Source organism: Arachis hypogaea, chromosome 3 (genome assembly GCF_003086295.3).
Source record: "Arachis hypogaea cultivar Tifrunner chromosome 3, arahy.Tifrunner.gnm2.J5K5, whole genome shotgun sequence".
NCBI classification, from domain to species: Eukaryota; Viridiplantae; Streptophyta; class Magnoliopsida; order Fabales; family Fabaceae; genus Arachis; species Arachis hypogaea.
The window spans coordinates 129,329,349-129,349,911 of record NC_092038.1 but is presented as its reverse complement, the minus strand read 5'-3'; the positions used below and the strand labels follow the sequence as shown (position 1 = coordinate 129,349,911).

The 20,563-nt window shown below is 28.0% G+C and overlaps 1 protein-coding gene across 1 annotated transcript; it reads left to right on the top strand.

Annotated features, from left to right (window-relative positions):
* Positions 1 to 16,983: 16,983 nt before the first annotated feature.
* On the top strand, positions 16,984 to 19,276 carry LOC112791564 (uncharacterized). The gene is made up of 5 exons (XM_025834444.3): positions 16,984 to 17,538; positions 17,626 to 17,949; positions 18,027 to 18,348; positions 18,438 to 18,554; positions 18,635 to 19,276. The coding sequence occupies exons 1-5, from the start codon at positions 17,176 to 17,178 to the stop codon at positions 18,742 to 18,744; spliced, it is 1,236 nt and encodes a 411-aa protein (XP_025690229.1). The 5' UTR covers positions 16,984 to 17,175; the 3' UTR covers positions 18,745 to 19,276.
* Positions 19,277 to 20,563: the final 1,287 nt, after the last annotated feature.

Sequence of the window (20,563 nt, the reverse complement as noted above, 5' to 3'; positions counted from 1 at the left end):
ACCAAAATGTGTTGATTTATAAAATTGTTACTAACTAATTACACACACATACACACACACACACACACACATATATATATATATATATATATATATATATATATATATATATATATATATATATTTGCCAATGGTCTTCTAATCATGACACTATAACAAATAATAATGTTGGAAAAAATAAAGAAACAATAAAAATGATTAACAATTCAAGGTTAAAGTAATATACAAAATGTAATTAAATTGATACTTTTAGTTTTTAATAATTTTTTTATTTCTAATTAAGATGGATAGTTTGTGTGTGGCGCAAACTATAGCCTATACATCACAATAGAATTAATTTTTGGAAATTATAACAGCAATTATTTCGAGATGCATACTTATTCTTATCCTTATTTATGTTTCAAATGATATGTGTGAATTTTACAAAAAAAAAAAATTAAAACAATCAAAATGTCAAAATATTTGGTATTACTAATTGATTTTGATTTTGATGTATTACCACTTAACAATATAAATAATTAGGATGGTGCTGGCTCATGACATAGAGTGAGTCAAGAGCGTATGGAGAAGTCTTTATTTTTTCTCTAAGTAACTAAAAAAAGGAAATAGGAATTCAAACCCAACAAAAAAAGTGTTCATAGGTTATACAAGTTTATAGACTCACACTACTACTCCACTATGGTAGATCATTTTGCAAGTTACTAAACCACAAAGACATGTACTACGGTTAGCATAGTGCAAAGAGAGGCTACATTTTTTCAATGTAAAAAAGATTTGTTGTAACAAGTTGAAATAGATCTTTGTAAAGTAACTCTGTTCATGTATTGTTAGAGAGAGCAATGAAGGCTATGATTTGCATTTTATTTTATTTTTTCAATAATGTTAGGAAACTAAGAGGGTATCAGTCAAAAGTTAACAAAATGTCTCTAGGTGAATTCAAAACCTCTACGTGAATGATGTTTATGCTAGGTATTAGGATGTTTCTTTTACTAAATATTAGAATATTTTTTTTCATACTAAATGGATGTTCTTTTATATATTTTTTGAATTTTTTTTGTATTAGCGTAACACCCAAAGGGCTTGGAGTGTGATGTGTGAAGAAACGAGCTTGATTCTGCACCGTGATCCTAGGAGCAGTTTTGAAAAGATATTACTCAAAAGTTGATTTTAATTAAACAGCAATTAATAACAAATATTGTAAATTAAAAAATTAAATTAATTAAGAATAAAATATAAATTAATGTGATTTTATTTAATTTTTGGCTCATAACTTTTTGATTCTATATACTTTTCCTTTTTTTTAATACCGGTAAAACACAGGTTATATTTGATTGTTTTTTATTATTTTTATGCAATCTTCAAAATGGAGATTGCATTTTATATTTTGTATTTTTTTTAAATTATAAAACGTTTGTATTTTTAAAAGTGTAAATTATGTTTTGATCAATTTAAATATTTTAATCCAAAAATTTTGTCTATAAATTCTATTGTTGTTTTTTTATGTTTTTAAATTTTTTGTGACAAGCATTGGTGTCAAAAAAATTAAGTTAAGATTATAGAAGATATTACAAATTTATAAATATATTATAACGGTGAAATCACATCTCACACAGACTAAGAAGTAACTTTTGTATGTGAATCTCTAGTTTTTTTTTTTTTGTGATCATTCTATGCATCATGAATTTTGTGGAGTTATAAAACGATCTCTATATCATATTTCAAAGTGAGCAGCATTTTATACATGAATTCAGTTGTCGTATTTGGTAGGCTAATATAGTTTCAAAAAATGCCCATCACAAACGGGCATATATGCAATATATGTTTTATATTTATTAACAAATCCGATTTCACGTGCCAATAATAGAGTTGTACGTTGAGTTTGAACAACATATGTGAGTGAATGCAATTGATGACAAGTTGAATATGAATGAAATCAGGGACATAACTTAGGAAGAATATAAAAATGATAATGAAAAAGAATTCGAAACCATCTAAAAAGTCAATGACAAAAATAACGATGGAAACGAGACAGACAATTAAGCGATGCAAAATGAAGTAGATACAGTTGTCAAGCAGCATTCTTTCTGTGTTCTATCTCAAAGCCATGCATGCTTTGAATTTTCCTGAGTATGCGAGTATGATTATGTTATGTTTTTTCAATAAAGTTACTATTACCATTTCTTACTTAGCCTTAATTGACTAACGATTATTCGCATTTGATTTATATAGGCAATGCATAGACAAATACTTATACATTGAGGATTATGTAGATATTCAATAATATACTTTTTGTCAGTTAATGTAAAATCACAAACCATTTTAATAAAATTTAATTTACACAAAAATAAAATATTTCACAAACCTCTCACTCACTCCACTTATATATTTCTCCTCTTGTCTCTATTTCAAACTTGTTTTTCTTCTCTATTCTTTTCACTTGCACAAAATTTAGATGGAGTGGACAATATATAAAGAACCTTATTTATACGTGTCAAACATGTATATCTCGACTCACTTGTAAAAACATAAGTTTCATTTTCTTTGTAATATGCAAAACACAACTTATGTTTTAGTGGTTCTAAAAAAAAGTCAAAATAATAAAATTTGTCCCCTATATCATGAAGCTGAGTTTTTTAAATATTGTAAAAAGATGTGTAATTTTTTTCATATTTGTGTATATGTGAATTTGACACTACTATGAAAAAAGATTTTTTTTGTCAGAACACAGAAAACGGTGGAGACGTTTTGTATGTGGTTAAAATTTTTTAATGGTCAAAACAAAAAAGGCGTTGCCGTTTTATGTAGAAATAAATGATAAAACAACAATGCTAAAGAACCAAAAGGGTATTAGCCAAAAACCAACCAAATATTTCTGGGTGAATCCAAAATCTCTACGAGTTGATATATATGGATGTTTCTTTTGCTAAATATTAGAATGTTTCTTTTTCATACTAAATGGATGTTCTTTTATATATTTTTCGATTTTTTTGTATTACAAATGTGAATGTCTCTATTTGTTTAAGAATTTTATAATTTTTTTTAATTTTATAAATATTTAATTATTTTTACTAAAATATAATTGGATATTTTTTTGTTAAATATTAGAATATTTTTTTCATATTAAATGAATATTTTTTTATATTTCTATAATTGTTCAAGGACTCTTTTTGACTAAGAGCAAGTATATAGTTTACAATCTCTTTAATCATCAAAACGACACCTAATATCCCAAAACGCATAGAGTAACATTGACATAAAATAGTAAACTCTTTTATTAATAACATAATTGATACAACTGTACAACAAATTAAGGTACATATATAAACAAAATAAAAAGAAAAAGAAACCACCAAATTCGTACAATAATGATTATTGATTCAACAAGGATTGAACGGAAAAAAAAACGAGTAAACAATTATTATTCTTTCATAAGTTTATTGAGAGAGTGGTGATGGAGCAATATACACATGCATGGATTTAATTAAGTAATTGGTTGGAATTAAGGGCACTTGCGCTTGCCACCGTGGGTGGTCAAGCTAGCATAGCAAGGGCACATTTCTTGGTTGTCGGCGGTGCTCGGCGGCATACAATTGCAGTGTTGGCAGCAAGTTTCATAGGCTCTGCAGCAGAGGTTTGGACGAGATGATAACCGATATTTTGCAGCACATGCTTCACTACAGAAGAGTGGATCGCGGTGGGGAGGCGGAGAGAGTCTAACGGCGAGAGAGAGGAGTCTATGTGTGTGTATGATTGTTAGAGGTGGGTAGGTTAATGTGAACGAGAAGAGGAAGATTTTTATAGGTTTTAATTAGGTTTTTGAATTTAAAAAATTTAAAATTAATTAATTATTAATATAAATTAATGTAGTTTTGTTTAGTTTTTGTCTGGTAATCTCTTGATTCCATATACTTTTCCATAATAAAAAAATAGATGAAAGTGGAAAACGACGCTGCCTTTTTGTGATGGAGTAATATTTTTTTAATTTAAAAAATAGAAAACGGCGGTGTCCGGTGCTAACATTTTGCAGAAAAGTGAAAACATCGTCGACGTTTAGTACTATTATGAATCAAAAATATAAAATTAACTATAAAAGGTACATTTGTGTTATGCTGTAAACACTTTGAGCTAAGTAGAAAGTGAGTAATACATAGTTCTTCGTCTTTAAATTTTGAGAGAGCTCAGAGCTCTTAGTTCTTTAACATTTGAAGTTGTTCTTCATTTGTTGAGTGAAATAAGTTGAAAGTAAATGTAGTAAGTATATAAAATGGAGAGTTATGTTAGTTTAAGAATATATTTCAATGGTCATATTTTGTATCATACACATGAGGGTGTGAGTTTTTTGTGTGGAGAATCCATGTGTTATTATTGTTCCTCTTTCAATAACATATGAAGGATTTAAGAGTGTACTTTGTGAGAGTGTAGATCATCAAGGCATGAAGAGAGTGACAAATATTTTAACAGATAGCCTTTATTAGTATTTGGTGGTTTCGTTTAATTTCAAATGATGCAAGTGACTGATGAAGTTGATATACAAGGAATGTTTTCGACCTACCATCAAACTAGAGCACGGGCCTCACTTATCGAGTTATACGTTGAGTTTGAAGAAATTGAATATGTTAATTTTTCAGAACCCAATATAGACTGGATGGGTTATAATATCGAAAGTGATGAAAAGTTTGAAGGTAATTACCAAATTATTAGTCCAACCATAGATGTGAAAGAAGATGATATATCAGTTAAAGAAGATGTGACAGATATTGTTAATGCATTAATGAATCAACATCCATCTAGAGAGCTATAATTTATGTATATTTTGAATCTTGATATCATGCATATACTAAAATTTTTTAAATATGTTAATACATATAATTTTATTATTATTATTATTATTGTTGTTATTTGAATTATTATAGTATTGTATTGTTATGTTATTATTATTATTATTACTAATTATTATTAGTCTTGTTATGCCACTGTGATTATTATTATTATTATTATTATTATTATTATTATTATTATTATTATTATTATTATTATTATTATTATTTGAATTATTATTATTACTAATTATTATATATATTATTATTAGTCTTGTTATGCAACTGTGGTTATAATAATAATAATAATAATAATAATAATAATAATAATTATTATTATTATTATTATTATTATTATTATTATTATTATTATTATTATTATTATTGTTTTTGTTGTTGTATTATGTATTATTAGGATTATTTGAATTATTATTAGTATTGTTATGTTATTATTATTATTATCATTGCTAATTATTATATATATTATTATTAGTCTTGTTATGCAATCGGCGGTTATAAAAATTATTATTATTATTATTATTATATATATATATATATAATTAGTCTTGTTATGCAACGGTGGTTATTATTATTATTATTATTATTATTATTATTATTATTATTATTATTATTATTATTATTATTATTATTTTTTTTATTATTATTATTTGTGTAATTCTTGTTGTCGTAGACAGTGAATTTGTCATCAGAATAGAGTTTAACTCTAAAATAACTGTGATTACTAAGGTAGACAGAATCGCGAATTGATTCGCGGAAACGTACGAGTTTACGTTTTTATTCTCTCTTTCCGTCGCGCTTCTACTACTCGAGTCACTGAAGTTGGTTATGAATAGAAACGCCGAAAAAAATCGCAGAGTCGTCAGAATTGCGGTTTTACAGGCAATCTACGGTTGGAGAAAAAAGTTGGACCAAAACTTGGTTTTGATGTGCAATACAGAACCCACTTGAATCCCAAGCATAATGTGCTGAGAAGGTGTTAGAACCTTCGATTTTCCTCCATTTTTTCCTCTCAATTGCTTCTGATGTGTGTAACCCACTATGCCTTTTTTTTTCTATTTCATTATTTTAATAGGGGTTATTCTATTAGAAGAGAGATAAGGATATGTCTGGAAAAAAAATTATTATTTTGAACAAAAACAATAAAAAGAAGTAAAGAGTTGAAATGGTGGTGTGAGAAATGAAAATTTTGAAGAAAAGTAAAGATGACAGAGGGCAATCGAGAAGAGAGTGGCGATGGACCTGAAATGATTAATAAATCTGGTTTATTTTTATTTTATTTTTCTTTTGAAAACTTTAAACTTTTTTCCTTATTCTTTTCTTTTTGAAGTCGGTTTTTTTTAATGAATATCTCTTATTGATTTTTTTTATATCCTTTATTTATTATTTGCTTTATTGCTTTTAGTTAGACGAGCTTAGCCAATTTTTTTTTTGTCCAAATGGTGTTTTGGGCTTATGGCATATACATATGATATAATTATGAATTACTAAATTATTTTTTGTTAAAATTAATTTGAGAATTAGTTATAAAATTTATTTTATTCGTTAATCTTTTTTATATTTTTTTTTATAATTTATGAGTTATGTTTACGTTTCGTTTTACGATTTTACGAATTACGATTTTATCATAGTTGACCGAGTTAAAGTAAAAACTACGAGTTTACTACCTTGGTGATTACAGCAATTAAAGAGTATACCATTATTAATATTATTAGAGCAATGCTAGGGAACTAAAAGGGTATTAGCTAAAAATCAGCCAAATACTTTTGGGTGAATCCAAAATCTCTACGAGTTAATATATATGGATGTTTCTTCTGCTAAGTATCAGAATGTTTCTTTTTCATACTAAATAGATGTTCTTTTATATATTTTTCGAATTTTTTTGTATTGCAAATGTAAATGTCTCTATTTCTTTAAGAATTTCATATTTATTTTTTAAATTTTATAAATATTTAATTATTTTTGCTAAAATATAATTGGATGTTTCTTTTTGTTAAGTATTAGGATGTTTTTTTATATTAAATAAATATTTTTTTATAATTTTGTAATTGTATAGTTTGCGGTCTCTTTAATCATCAAAATAGCACATAATAGCTCAAAACACAGAGCAACATCTTCATATAAATAATAAAATCAGCTTTCTCCCAAATATTGCAAACAAAATTATCAATCCTCTCCTGACCCAAGTAGTTAGCACCGTCCAACCAATTGGACCTCAGGATCCCAACCTCCAGCTGGAACACGTCGCAAATATTTTTAAACCATACGGTGGTCTTCAAGATAAAGTTTTTAATCCTTTTAAATTGCTACAACGAAGAGAAAAAATGTTTCTAAACCATACGGTGGTCTCCAAATAAAAACAAAGTAAATGAAGCATGCTGTACTTTTTCAAGTTGATCAAATCCATCTAGTTGATTAAGCAACTCCATCAGTGTTTTCTGAATCTTACGATCAGCAGTGCACCCGCATTGGTGAGAGAGAAGTCGGTGTGTATGATTGTTGGAGGTGGTAGGTTAATGTAAGAGAAAAGAGGAAGGTTTTTATAGATTTTAATTAGATTTACTTAATTAATTTTAAATTTTTTAAATTTTGAATTTCTTAAATTTAAAATTAATTATTAATATAAATTAATGTAGTTTTGTTTAATTTTTGGCTGGTAATCTTTTAGTTTCAAATACTTATTATTATTATTATTATTATTATTATTATTATTATTATTATTATTATTATTATTATTATTATTATTATTATTATTATTATTATTATTATTATTATTATTATTATTATTATTATTATTATTATTATTATCGTATGTGTTATTAGGATTATTTGAATTATTATAGTATTGTATTGTTAGGCTTTTTTATTGAAATGCGCATGGAAAATTCTTTAATTTTCAATATACGCACGGTTTGATCTTCCTCCTCAAATACGCATGGCCATTTTGATTGGGTCAGCCACGAAATAGTTCTAGACAGCAAGTTAAGAATGGTGAGCACGAAATGGTGCATTGGGTCTGACACAGGCCACATCTTCTGCAGCAGACACGAAATGAGAGACCTCGCCTATGGCACACACGAAATGGGCAAAGCAGTGGAATACTTTGCTGTAATCGTAATCATGTTTTTAATTTTTATGTATTATTCAAGTGCTTTTAACAATACAAATTGTAATCTTGTTTTACGTTGCCAATAGTTTAACATGGATTCTATTTTCTCTCAGAATTTAAAAGTATCATTCTTTTGATTTTGATCAACATTTATTTTTGTATTAGCTTACATGTTTTTTTTTTCTTGATGCACTAGTTGATATCTACTATAAAACATGTTTAACTGGCCAATATTTATGATTATGACTGTGCATGTTATGACTGTGCATGTTATGTAGTCTTTGACAATGAGGCAAAACAAGTTTTGGAAGAGAGCTGTGTAGAGATACTTGATCCACTCCTATTGGTAAGATCTAACCAATATTTATTTCTAAAAGCATTAGTGAAGATATTTTTATTGGTACTTTTTATATTATTTATTATTAATATATTACGTAATATCCTGTAGAAATGAGATCTATCAGATACACCTACACTTTTACTCAACCTAATTGATAAGATCTTTCTCTTCATCATTGAAGTTCAAATATATGATATTTCATATTTTTCACCTTCTTATAAAGTTAAGAAGATGACTAATAATGTGGATCTCATAAATAAATTCAAAGAGACTCACCCTATTCAAATTGTGAGTATATATAAGTGTACTTCTATTAAAAATTAATTTATTTTTTGCTTTCTTGGTCATTAGTAGTATCTAATTTATAAATAATAATTAATTATAATTTTAGGATGTTGACTACACCGGTGCTTTGTTTCTAATTTCAAAGACATCCTCAATCATTGAAGGGGAGAAAGTAGAAGGTACTAAGGTATTTGTTCAAAAAATATTTTTTTTGTTTATTCTCTCAAAATTAGATCTTAATTTTATTCAAAAATATTAGTGAGATAAAATCAAAGGTTAGAAAGAAGTCTTTAATTTAACGTGGTTTTTTGTACAGAATTTGTTGCTTGAATTCTCCATTGAAGTTGCGGCCAATGATGAATCTGAATTGTTGGAAAGTGTTATTACACCAACTAAGTGACTATCCTCGGAGTCGGAAGATTCGAAGGTGGAAGGAGATACCTCAACTTGCAAAAAGATCAAGATTGAGAAAGAAACTTGAGAATTTGGATGCACATGTTTTGGAATCTCTTTTAGAGTCTATCTAATAGAATAATGCCAAACATATGTTTGTTTTGGTGAAACATTGTCTTTTATTGAGTTATTATTTTTTTTTGGTTCTTTTCGATTTTTATGTTTGGAATTTAGAATTTTTTTAAATATAAATAGAAGTTATTTAGTTATTACTTGTGATTTTATTTTTAATTTGATTCTCACCGTTAATATTCTGATAATTTTTAATTTAATATTTAATGTCATAAAGTTATAAATTTTTTCTTTGAATTATTGTTGATACAATTAAGTTAGTTATTAATTTTTAATGTGTATTTATTTAAAAAAATCTAATTATAATTTTTAATTAAAGTATTATGTTTATAATTTTAAATTTAAATTCAAATATACTTTTTTTTGAATTTTTACGTAAGCAATTGGGTTTGAGAATATTTTTTTAAAATTTATATAATTTATAAGTTACTATATTAATTACAAAGAATTATAATAAAATAAATAGAATTATCAATCTTATTAAAATGTGAAATTATTTATACTATTTAAAAAAATGTAATACTGTTTAAATTTTAGAAAAAGTATAATAAAGTTAATATTGTTTATGATGAAACTAAAAAAATTATTTTTAAATTAACAAATTTCTATATTCCTAATGGATAACGGATGTTTGATTAGAAAATTTTATTTAAAAATTTAAAATTTATACTAGCTATAAATTGTTTTACTTGCCACATTTATAAATTGTTATTATTATCTTTCTAGATTGTCTCTCCACAGTAGAAATACTTTCATCTTTTTTTCTCTTTTTAAGTATTTTTTCTAAATTTACGTAATTTATAAGGTTATTAATTTTTAGATTGTATTTAATTTTATTTATTTTTATCGATAAATAATAGGATTGATACTATTTATGACGAAACTAATAAAAATTATTTTTAAATTAACAAATTCCTATATTCTTAATGAATAACAAACGTTTAATTAAAAAAAGTTTATTTAAAAATTTTAAATTTACACTAGCTAATTAAAAAATTCTATTTAAAAATTTGAAATTTAAAACTCTAATACTAATTCCTAATTAAGTGGCTTCTTAGCCGTTTTGATTTTTAAATTTAAATTTTTTTTATTTGTCACATTTATAATTTTTTTTCTATTTACTTCGTTTACATTGTTATTTTTTAGATTATAACAATAGAGGTACTTTTATCTTTTTCTCTCCTTTTACTTATAAGTTGTTCATTTTCAATCTCTTTAACTATAAGTTGAATTTATTGATCGTGAGATTAAAGTTATATTTATTTGAAAAAAGATACTTTTATAAAAAAATATATATTATTTTTTGTAAAATATGTTTACGTAACTAAATAAACGAGAATAAAAAAGAAATTAAAGCAGTCATCGAAAATAAAATCTGTGCAATTTTACATAGACATAAGAAGGCATTAATTTCATATTCTATTTGGTAAGTTAGACATGAAAAAAAATTGTAAAAAAATTAGTGTCTCAAGTTAAAAATTAGTGTTTTCGCATTTTAGAGAGACACAAAATACATGTTTTTAATGGGTGTTTGTGTACGACTATGTCTTTCATATTTTTGTCTTAGTAAACAAACAACATACATGTATTTCTGTGTCTATATTTTGATGGACATGTATACCAAAAACAGACGCTGTCATATGTGTACTGCTTTATTTTTTTTAATAATATAAAAAATTTGATAATAAAAATGTATTATGTATAATGTATATATATTTTTAATTAGTTAAAAAATTTATTTATTTGATATTTTTAGGTATATATTGAAAGATACAAGAAGTCCAAAGAGAAGTAAGATTATATTGAAGAGAAGATTGATATTAAAAGACAAAGAAAATACAAAGCAAAGCACAATTCAAGGTAGATTTCATATAAAAAAATAAATTAATTATTTTATCATTTTTGTTTTTAGGTTAGAATAATATATTTTTTATTTGGTATTTTTAAGTATGTCAGTTCTATATATTTAGTTTTTATTGGGTATACAAAATAACTAACATGTCATGAGTATTTTGCCCAAATGAAAGCCCATAAAATACAATATTTTCTATATATTATTTAGCTATTGACAAGTAATAAATTATTAATTTACATTGTCTTCGTAATATGTTACTAAATTTGTTTATGAAAAATTACAGGAAATTCGAGTGATAGTTCTAATGGTGTGCATTTTCAATCGGTGTTGTCGAACATTACAAATAGCATTAATACAGATTTATTTTTGGATGATTTTTTTTTAGAACTTGCTTATGGGAATGTACATGCACTTTATATATTTTGATTTTCCTATTATTTATTCAATTATAAACTTTAACAGAAAATATGTTCAAAACTAATATCTCGAGTTATCTTATTGGTAATAACCCAACACCACATTGATCAAGGTCTCCAATTACTAATCTACACTCTGTAGATAAAAAAATAATGTTCCAATATTAGTGATATTAGTAATTCGGATATCACACATGAAGCATATGATAGTTCATGTCATCAGACAAGTCAACAACATCTTCAACAAACATCAAATAATATCTACCAGTTACTATGTTAATATGTTTTTATTATTTAAAGACCAAACATTTAACTTTTTAATTGGTCTATTAAAAATAATCATTGGTATATGCTAAATAATTATTATAGATTCATTGGAGTACACAAATCAAATTAGATTGCAAAGGGATGTAAGACTGAACAGGAAGACTATGCTACTTCAAAAGAGACATGGTAAGATAAACATGATAGATTGTAATTATCACAAAGCTAAAATTTTACTTTTTTATCTTTAATACTACCTTCATAATATATATTCATAATTCAGCTGATTCAAACATTTAACATATATTCATTTTTCTTTTTTTATAATATAAAATACTTGATGTATTATCTCTAATGATTACATGAGCAAGTACATTTAATTCAAATTTAGATACTAAAAAAAGAATTAGAAGAAGTGTGCATAGCTGAAAAAAAGACACCTGATACAAAGAGAAACATTTTTGAAGGAATTGACTACAAATCTTTCAAAAAGTTTTCAAGAAGTTGAGAATATTATTGAAAATACGACTATTTTAGATGATTTTGTGCAAATTTAATACCCAGCCATATTCGATGTTGCTGAGAATACAGGTAATTTAAGAGGTAGCAATATCAGCACTTTATTATTTACTATTGTTATGCTTTTTATAAACAAAAAATTATCGTTTAGTGTTCAAGTTTTAAATTTCAAACTAAGATATGGTTATATATTATAATTTTTGTATTTGAACATTGATTTATTGTAAAACTTAAATCTTGAGGTTGGCACAATGAAATTGTATTATATGATCTCATCTTTTTAATCTATAAATTGTATTTTTTGGTAATCTTTTATAAATATTATTTTTATACTTAACATGGTGAAAGAAAGGTATATTTTTATATAAATTATTTGTTGCAGATATAACTAAAACAATTTATTATCTTGGTGATTATTAGATGTGATAGATATTGATGACCCAGAATTTTTTGTCGGCATTGCGACGCCATGATATGGTATGAGGAGAGATCAGAGAAGTCCAAAACAGGATCCAATTTTGAGTTCTCAATATGTTGTATGCGAGGAAAGGTACAACTGCCGTTTTGAAGCACTTGATCGGACGCTCGGGAATCTTATGTCAGTTACCGATCAACATAAGACACATAAACCATTTGGTGGTAAGATTGTTGTTCTAGGAAGTGATTTCAGACAGATACTTCCGGTGATTCCGAAAGGAAGTAGACACGATATATTAGCATCCGCTATTAACTTATCCCAGTTTTGGTCATTTTGTAAGGTTCTGAAACTGCATACGAATATGAGGCTTCTAATGTCTTCTTTGAATCAAGATGAAGGTGAAATGAAGATATTTGCTAATTAGATACTTGATGTTGGAAATGGAAATATTATCTCTGTTGTTGGTGATGAATCAGAAGTTAAAATTTCAGATGATCTATTGATTACAACTACTGATGATCCTCTCTCTCATTTGGTAGACTTTGCATATCCAAATTTGTTGCAAAACATGTCAGATTACATATATTTTCAGAGTAGAGCAATTCTTGCACCCACGCTTAAGAGTGTCGAGAAGGTAAACGATTTTGTCTTGACAATCTTTCTAGGGATGGAAAAGGAGTATTTGAGCTCTGACACAACATGTCAAGCTGATGAGAATGAAGATGTAAAACAAGAGTGGTTCACATCAGAGTTTCTAAATGATATCAAATATTCGGGACTACTCAATCACAAGTTGACTTTGAAGTCAGGAGTCGCTGTAATGCTACTGCGAAACATAGACCAGACTTCAGGTTTATGCAACGGGACAAGATTAATAGTTAACAAACTTGGCAGCAACGTAATTGGAGCGACGGTAGTGAGCGGTAGAAATATTAGAGATAAAGTGTACATTCCAAGAATGAACTTGATCCCTTCAGATTCAGGATTGCCATTTAAGTTCCAACGGAGACAATTTTCATTAACAGTATGCTTTGCAATGACCATTAACATGAGTCAGGATCAATCATTATCACATGTACGGCTTTATTTGCCAAAATCAATGTTCATCTATGGACAACTTTATGTTGCTTTGTCAAGAGTTAAGAGTCGCAGTGGTCTCAGGGTTTTAATTCTAAACGAAGACGGCAATCCAAAGTCATCAACAACAAATGTCGTGTTCAAAGAGGTTTTTAATAATATTTAGGTAAGAATAATATTATTTTCATTTTAATAGCATGTTATGATTTACACTTTTGTACAAATCTTTACTATAGATATAACTAATTTATCTATAACTCTTTTTTCAAATATGAAATGAAATGTGTAACAAGGAGCACAACATCCAATGATTTTCTAATGAAGTTAGTAAGATATTAGGTTGTTGATAAATTTTTATTAGCTTTTTGATATAAAATTTAGGGTAAAATTAACATGCTATTATTATAGTTATATATGTTCTTTTTTTTTTATCTCCCTCCTTATGGTTCAAGAATATTATAAACTTCGAACTCTTCTATTCATATTTTACTTTGAATAAAGATAAAATAACATATTTAACACGTTTATTATATAACGATGATGATAGTGTTATACTAAATTTAAAAAATATATGATTATAAAATATTATTTTTAATTTAATTTATCAAATTTAAATATAAGCCTGTGCATCGCACGGATTTAACACTAGTTAAGTACAATAGTAAACACAAAAGTTACTTACATATACAAAATGTTAAAGATATTTTAATATATACTTGTCAGTATATATGATGTCACGTTTTTTCATTTTTCTCTTTAACTTTACAATAAAAAAATATGTGAACGTTACTTATATTTTTTTATTTTTTACTGAAAACATTAATAATAATAACTCTTAATCTATTTACTAAATACATCTCCTAAATAGTCACAAAAAAAAACATATATCCTAAGTATTAATAATTATTCGATCTAAATCTGTTTCCATTATTATTTCCCATTATATATTGCAAAAATGCCTGAAATTAGTAAACATAGTTAAAATTTAATAACAATAATCTTGTTTTTCAATAAATAATTAAAATAATAAAACCTAACAGTATATATATTAATAATTAATAATAATTCAGTTTTATTATTAAAAACTAAACACACTACTACACATATAAATTAACTTAAAATTTAAACTAATAAAAAACTGAAACATCTAACATTTTATATAAAAAATTCTAAAAATAACCCATACTCATTAAATAATAATCAAAGCTACTATATTTTAGTCAACTTTTAACCTAAAAACCTAAATCATTAAAAAATATATACTAACGTCCAATTAATACTATACACTAAGTCATTAACGACAATTTATCAACACTAACAACTAATACTATTATTATAACTATAATGAAAAGAATATATTTTTTAACTATTCCTAATAACTAACAATTAATTTATTTATCTACTTAACAAAAAATTAATTCTAAAAACCAACTAATACTATTATTATAACTATAATGAAAATAATATATTTTTTAACTATTCCTAATAACTAACAATTAATTTATTTATCTACTTAACAAAAAATTAATTTAAAAAAAATTATATACTGTTTGTTTTTAAAATTTTTAGCTCAAAAAAATAGAATTAATCCTGAGTAACTACTAATAAAATGTATAAAATACTAATCTTTGTCTGTGTATTACTATAGCTGCCGTTTTCTTTGGTGTGGGGTAAGAAAAATTCAATTTTCAGCTTTGTTCTTCAAAGCATAACCTACATTTTGCATGTCTATTACCAGCGGTGTTTGCGGTGCGGTTTGGATCGGTTTTGAATAAAAAATTTATCCGATCCGAACACTAATTTTGCTTGCGGTGCAGTTTAAAAAAAAAAAAAAAAAAACTGATTCGATCCAATTTCAAGCGGTTTAAATTGGATTGGATTTGCGGTTTTATAAATTAAAAAAATTAAATACATATAACAAGTCTTAACATCAAATTTTAAATAATAAAAAATAACATAACAAGTCTCAACAATATTTTTAAAAGCCAACGATAACATAACAATAAAAATAAAATTATAGGTTAGTTAAAATAAATAAATAAATAATATTTTAAACATAAAATATTTATTAAATGATAATAATACTGAATAATATAAAAATGTATAACAAATTAAACATGTTACAAGTATACTTGTAAATATAATAATAAAATAATAATATTATAGTACATTGTGCGGTTTGGATTGGATTGGATCGGCTATGAAAAGTAGATAAAAAATCCGATACCATCTAACGGATTGTAAAAAATAGAATCCAATCAAATCCGAATTAATGCGGTTTTAATCAATTTTCGGTTTGAATTGAATTGGATAGACGATTTAATTTAGATTGGTTTGGATTTACACACCCATATCTATTGCATAATAGATCAACATTTTTGCATAATAGCACAGTAAAGATGGATTATACCATTTTTTTATCCATTCTTAAATTAATTTATGACAAAGAGAATATATGTAAATATGTACAAATTAGGGAAGTTAAAATTTAAACTAATTCAAATAACACTGTTAAAATTTAAATTAATTTTTATCTTATTTATGTATTATTATTATTATTATTATTATTATTATTATTATTATTATTTATTAAGTATTTTATTATTTTGTGAATATAAAATAAGATTTATTTATTTATTGGGCTTATCAATTTAAAGTTATTTTTATTTTAAAAAATAATAAAACCTTAAAATTTTATTAATAAAAATAAAATAAACCAAACCAATTTAAAATCGTAATAAATTATATATTGGATCAAATTAATTTTATTTTTTCAAAATCAAACAAAATCAGTGCAAACACCCTTAGGAAAAACTTACTTCTAGATTGTAATATGTACCAAAGTGCCTTAGGTAATGGTTAGGACACATTAAAATTTCAATAAATATATAACAAGTACATTAAAGATTTCTTTATTTGTTGTCTTTCATAAATACTTTTATAATTAACAACCTTAACATATATGAGTACCCATAAGCTAAATCCTACTAAAAAGAAAAGAGAGTAGTAGTGGCAAAGAAAAAGAGAGAAGACTTTGAAAAACAATTATTGAGACGTATGGTAATAGAATAGTAAACCCTTGGTTAGTGTAGAAGTGTAAGAAATTTGAAATTTGAAATTTAATTTTAAGGTATATAAAAGTAAAAAAAAAAAACCCAGAAAGTTGTGATTTGTGAAGATTAAAATTAAGGCATGTGGAATATAAAAAGAGAAACTAAAAAGAAAAAGAATGCGGGGTATGGTAAGTTGGTAACGATGCATGTTCCAATGAAAACGGTGGTGTTTAATTAATTTGAATTAATTTGAAAGAGATTATTAAGGGGTGGAGTGGACAAATGGCAGGTGAGTTGCATACAAAAACAAGGACAAATGTCTCCAACCACTGGGCCCTTCTTCCAGTTGTTTGCAAATTGCGCACCTCTCTCTCCCCCCTCATTTTCTTTTTATTTTTTAATACAATAAAATAAGAATTTGAAGTGTGTGAAAGGAGACCCTGAAACCTTAATAAAAGCAACATTGTCTTCAACATTCTATGATCCACCACCCTACTTCTACTTCTACTTCCTACTTTCTCTCTTCATTCCTATTTTCAACTTCTACCACTTTCCGACCAACCATGGCGAACCTTCTTGACGACGCGCCTCTCTGGCTTCCGCCGCCGCAGTTCCTCGACGGACCTAAGGGCTCTCCAAAACCCGACCCGGACGCCGTTTTCGCCTTTCCTTCCGAGTTCCCCTATGAGTTTGGTGTCTCCTCTCCGGTGGAGTCCGTTGCTGGCTCCACCGAGACGGAGAGCAGCGACGAGGAAGAAGACTTCTTCGCCGGCTTGACTCGCCGCCTCAGTCAGGCGACGATTCACGACTCACGCAAACAACTCGCCACTGAGAAACCTGAGGTACAGAATATTCTGAAAGCCACAATAACACACTTTCTCTTTCTTCCTTCTGAAGCTAACGCTCTATTTTCGTTTTGCTTCTCACAGGCATGCAAAACTCGCGGTATGGCCGGCTCGCCTCAGTCTACCCTTAGCGGAATCGGAAGCTGGTCCGGCCGTAGCTTAGTTTCCGGTGAAGGAACACCGAACGGATCTTCCCGTGTTCCTTCCCCTTCGACGACGCCGTTCGCCGACCAAAACGACCCTTGGGAGGTTATATACCAAGCCGCAGGACAAGTGGCCAGGATGAAGCTGAACGACCACGTGTCTCAGAGCAACAGAGGGTTTCTTAACTCTGCACGCGCCACCGCAGCAGCACCGAAGGACCTCCACACCACCGTATGCCGCTCGTTCTGTAACCACGCTCCTCAGGTAACAACACCGTCTTTAATTTGGGAAGAAGGCATTTCTGAAAAACTTGAATCTAAATCTTTTCCCATTGTGTTCAGGTTTCTCAAGAGCAGGTGTTGAATCAACAGTGTGGTTCTACCTGGGGAAGGCAGGGGGCTGGTAATAAAGCATACTGGCTCCTCCAACAGCAGAACAGAGCGCGTGAAGTTTGTTACGAGAGTGTAAAATGTGGTAACCGTCTCCAATCTGCATGGCCCCAACCTCACCAGAATCAGAACAACTTGCAGTATGTCGGATCCGGGCATCGGGTTCCGGTTCCGGTTCCGGTTGGATCTGCCGCCAAAAGAGCCAGCTCTGGCGGAACAGGGGTGTTCTTGCCTCGCCATTATGGGAACACCGCTGAGCCTCGAAAGAAGACTGGTAAAAGCGCTAAACCCCTCTCTTGGCTCGTTTAATTTCTTATACGGTTGGTCCGCTTGTATCTAATTTTAATGGGTTTATTCCATCAGGTTCTGCACCTGTTGTGGTTCCGGCTAAGGTAGTTCATGCTTTGAACTTAAACATGGAGGGTTTTAATGGTCCATCACTTCAGCCGTGCTTCTCCGACGCCTTTGCCACTGATTATGGTATGCCTAATCCCTGTTTCTCATGTCTGTAACATTTTATTTAAGGGTTTCCGTATTCAGATATTTCTTTTCTGTTTTAGATGCATTGGTTGCAAGAAGAAACGCTGTTCTGATGCAGAACAGATTAAGGGCACGGCGGGAAGAGGCAGCCAGCTACGAAGTTCGCCTCCCGCAGGAGTGGACTTACTGACTCTGACTTGAAAACAAAAATTGTTCTATTCTAGTTTTAAAAGGCATGGAGATGAAAAATAGTGGAAATTGGCCACTGGTTTGTGCTAGTAAACTTGGTGTTTTGTTTAGTTTTTTTTTTTGGCCCATGAATGATGGGATTCAAGGAATGTGTTTTGGGTAGTTAGTTGCAATAAAACATCCAGGTTTAGGTTAACGGATTGTAGCTTCTGGGATCTCTGTTTTCTAGTTTGAAGCAATAGTTAAAGAAATAGTTTAGGGAAGAAGGTTATTCTATATTTTTTGGTACTTGTTAGTATTATTAATTAGTTGTAATAAGTTACGCGGTTCATTTTCATATGGGCAACAATATACTAAGGGGCAAGGTATGGTATGCTGTTTGGAATTGGAAAAAGTGTTCCAAGTCAAGCTAACAAGGAATTGATGAAAGGTTTTACCCATACCTTTTGTACAATCCCTCTCTTTTGCTTGTTATAGTATATAGTATATGTAATAATTTATAGTATGTAATAATATCTTGTGTAATTCTTGAATTCTCCTGTTATCCACCTTGGAACTTTTGCCTAATTTCCCTTGGTGGAATCAAGGCAAAATAATTAGTTTTTATTTCTCTATATTCTATGTTATTATGTCCGAAGAATTAAAGTGATGGGAAATAAGGGTAACACATGGTTCTTGAGAAGGTGATAGACGTTGATGGTTTGCCTATTTAGGTATTATGTTTTGAAGCAAAGTTGCAAGAAAGATGAGAGATGGAATTAGGTGTACGTATTTGGTTGGAATTTTGATGGGTACAATTTTGGCCCCATATTATCCTGAGGCCTAGTTGGTGCGGGGCCCATTTATCTCTCTCTTCCAACTGTATCCTCACCCGCCTTTATTTTTTTCCTTAAAGAAGCAACTAACAAAGGACTCTTCGAAAGTCGTGATTTGATTTTGGAGTTTGGATGGAGGGAACCATTTCTGGTTTTGACCCGGTCAAACTTCTCTTCTACTGCTACTTTATACGAGTACCACCACTATTCCCTTCCCTCTTCTTTTTTAATCCGTCAACAAGTAAAGTAAAGAAAATAAATATTTACTCATTTTTTAAATTAAAATAATAAGAATTGTAATTTTTCAATTCTAATATTTCTGAATGTGTCTTGACTTGTATAAACCAGGGTACATGAGGTTGGTCCCTCATTGTTTATGAGTCTGTAGAGATTTTTATGTAATCGAGACGTCCACCCAGTATACTTTTCCTGGTTTTACTGCTTCCCTGCTTCTACCAATGTTTTCACTATCGAATCCAATGTTTTGACCTTAGGATTAAAAACCGAGCCACTCAGATCTCATTTTCTATTGAACCGTCATCAAATTTAAAAAGCTATTGCCCATTCAAGGGCTAAATAGATAATTTCAGGCTGTTTCTTAAAAGAATTAAACTAAGGAATTTCTTTTTTCAAATAATATCAATTAAATTTATTTCAAATTTTACATTCTAATTTTAAATCTCATCTTCTAAAATGAGAATTAAAAAACAATTTTATGATAAAAAAAGTTTAATATTAATTACTTTTTTTGTTATACTATTACTAATTATTTAAAATTTAGTTTTCTATATATTTTTAAAAAATATTAATTGCCCATGGGCCATGGCCCAGTCATTATTATTACAAAAAACGGAATGAGAGTATGTTTGGGAATCTATAAAGATTTTCTGCAAATATTTTAAGTATTCTTGTCTGAGTTATAATTGAAAATAACGAAACTAATGATTTTAAACTAAAAAATTTATCACCAAAAATAATATTATTTTACATCATTCTTTTAATTAT

Bases quoted from the DNA above. Each gene is read 5' to 3' on its own strand.
- LOC112791564 (XM_025834444.3), top strand. From the start codon at position 17,176: ATGATCCACCACCCTACTTCTACTTCTACTTCCTACTTTCTCTCTTCA. The intron at 18,349-18,437 runs GTAAAAGCGCTA...TTATTCCATCAG, and splicing joins TGAGCCTCGAAAGAAGACTG to GTTCTGCACCTGTTGTGGTT. The intron at 18,555-18,634 runs GTATGCCTAATC...TTTCTGTTTTAG, and splicing joins CGCCTTTGCCACTGATTATG to ATGCATTGGTTGCAAGAAGA.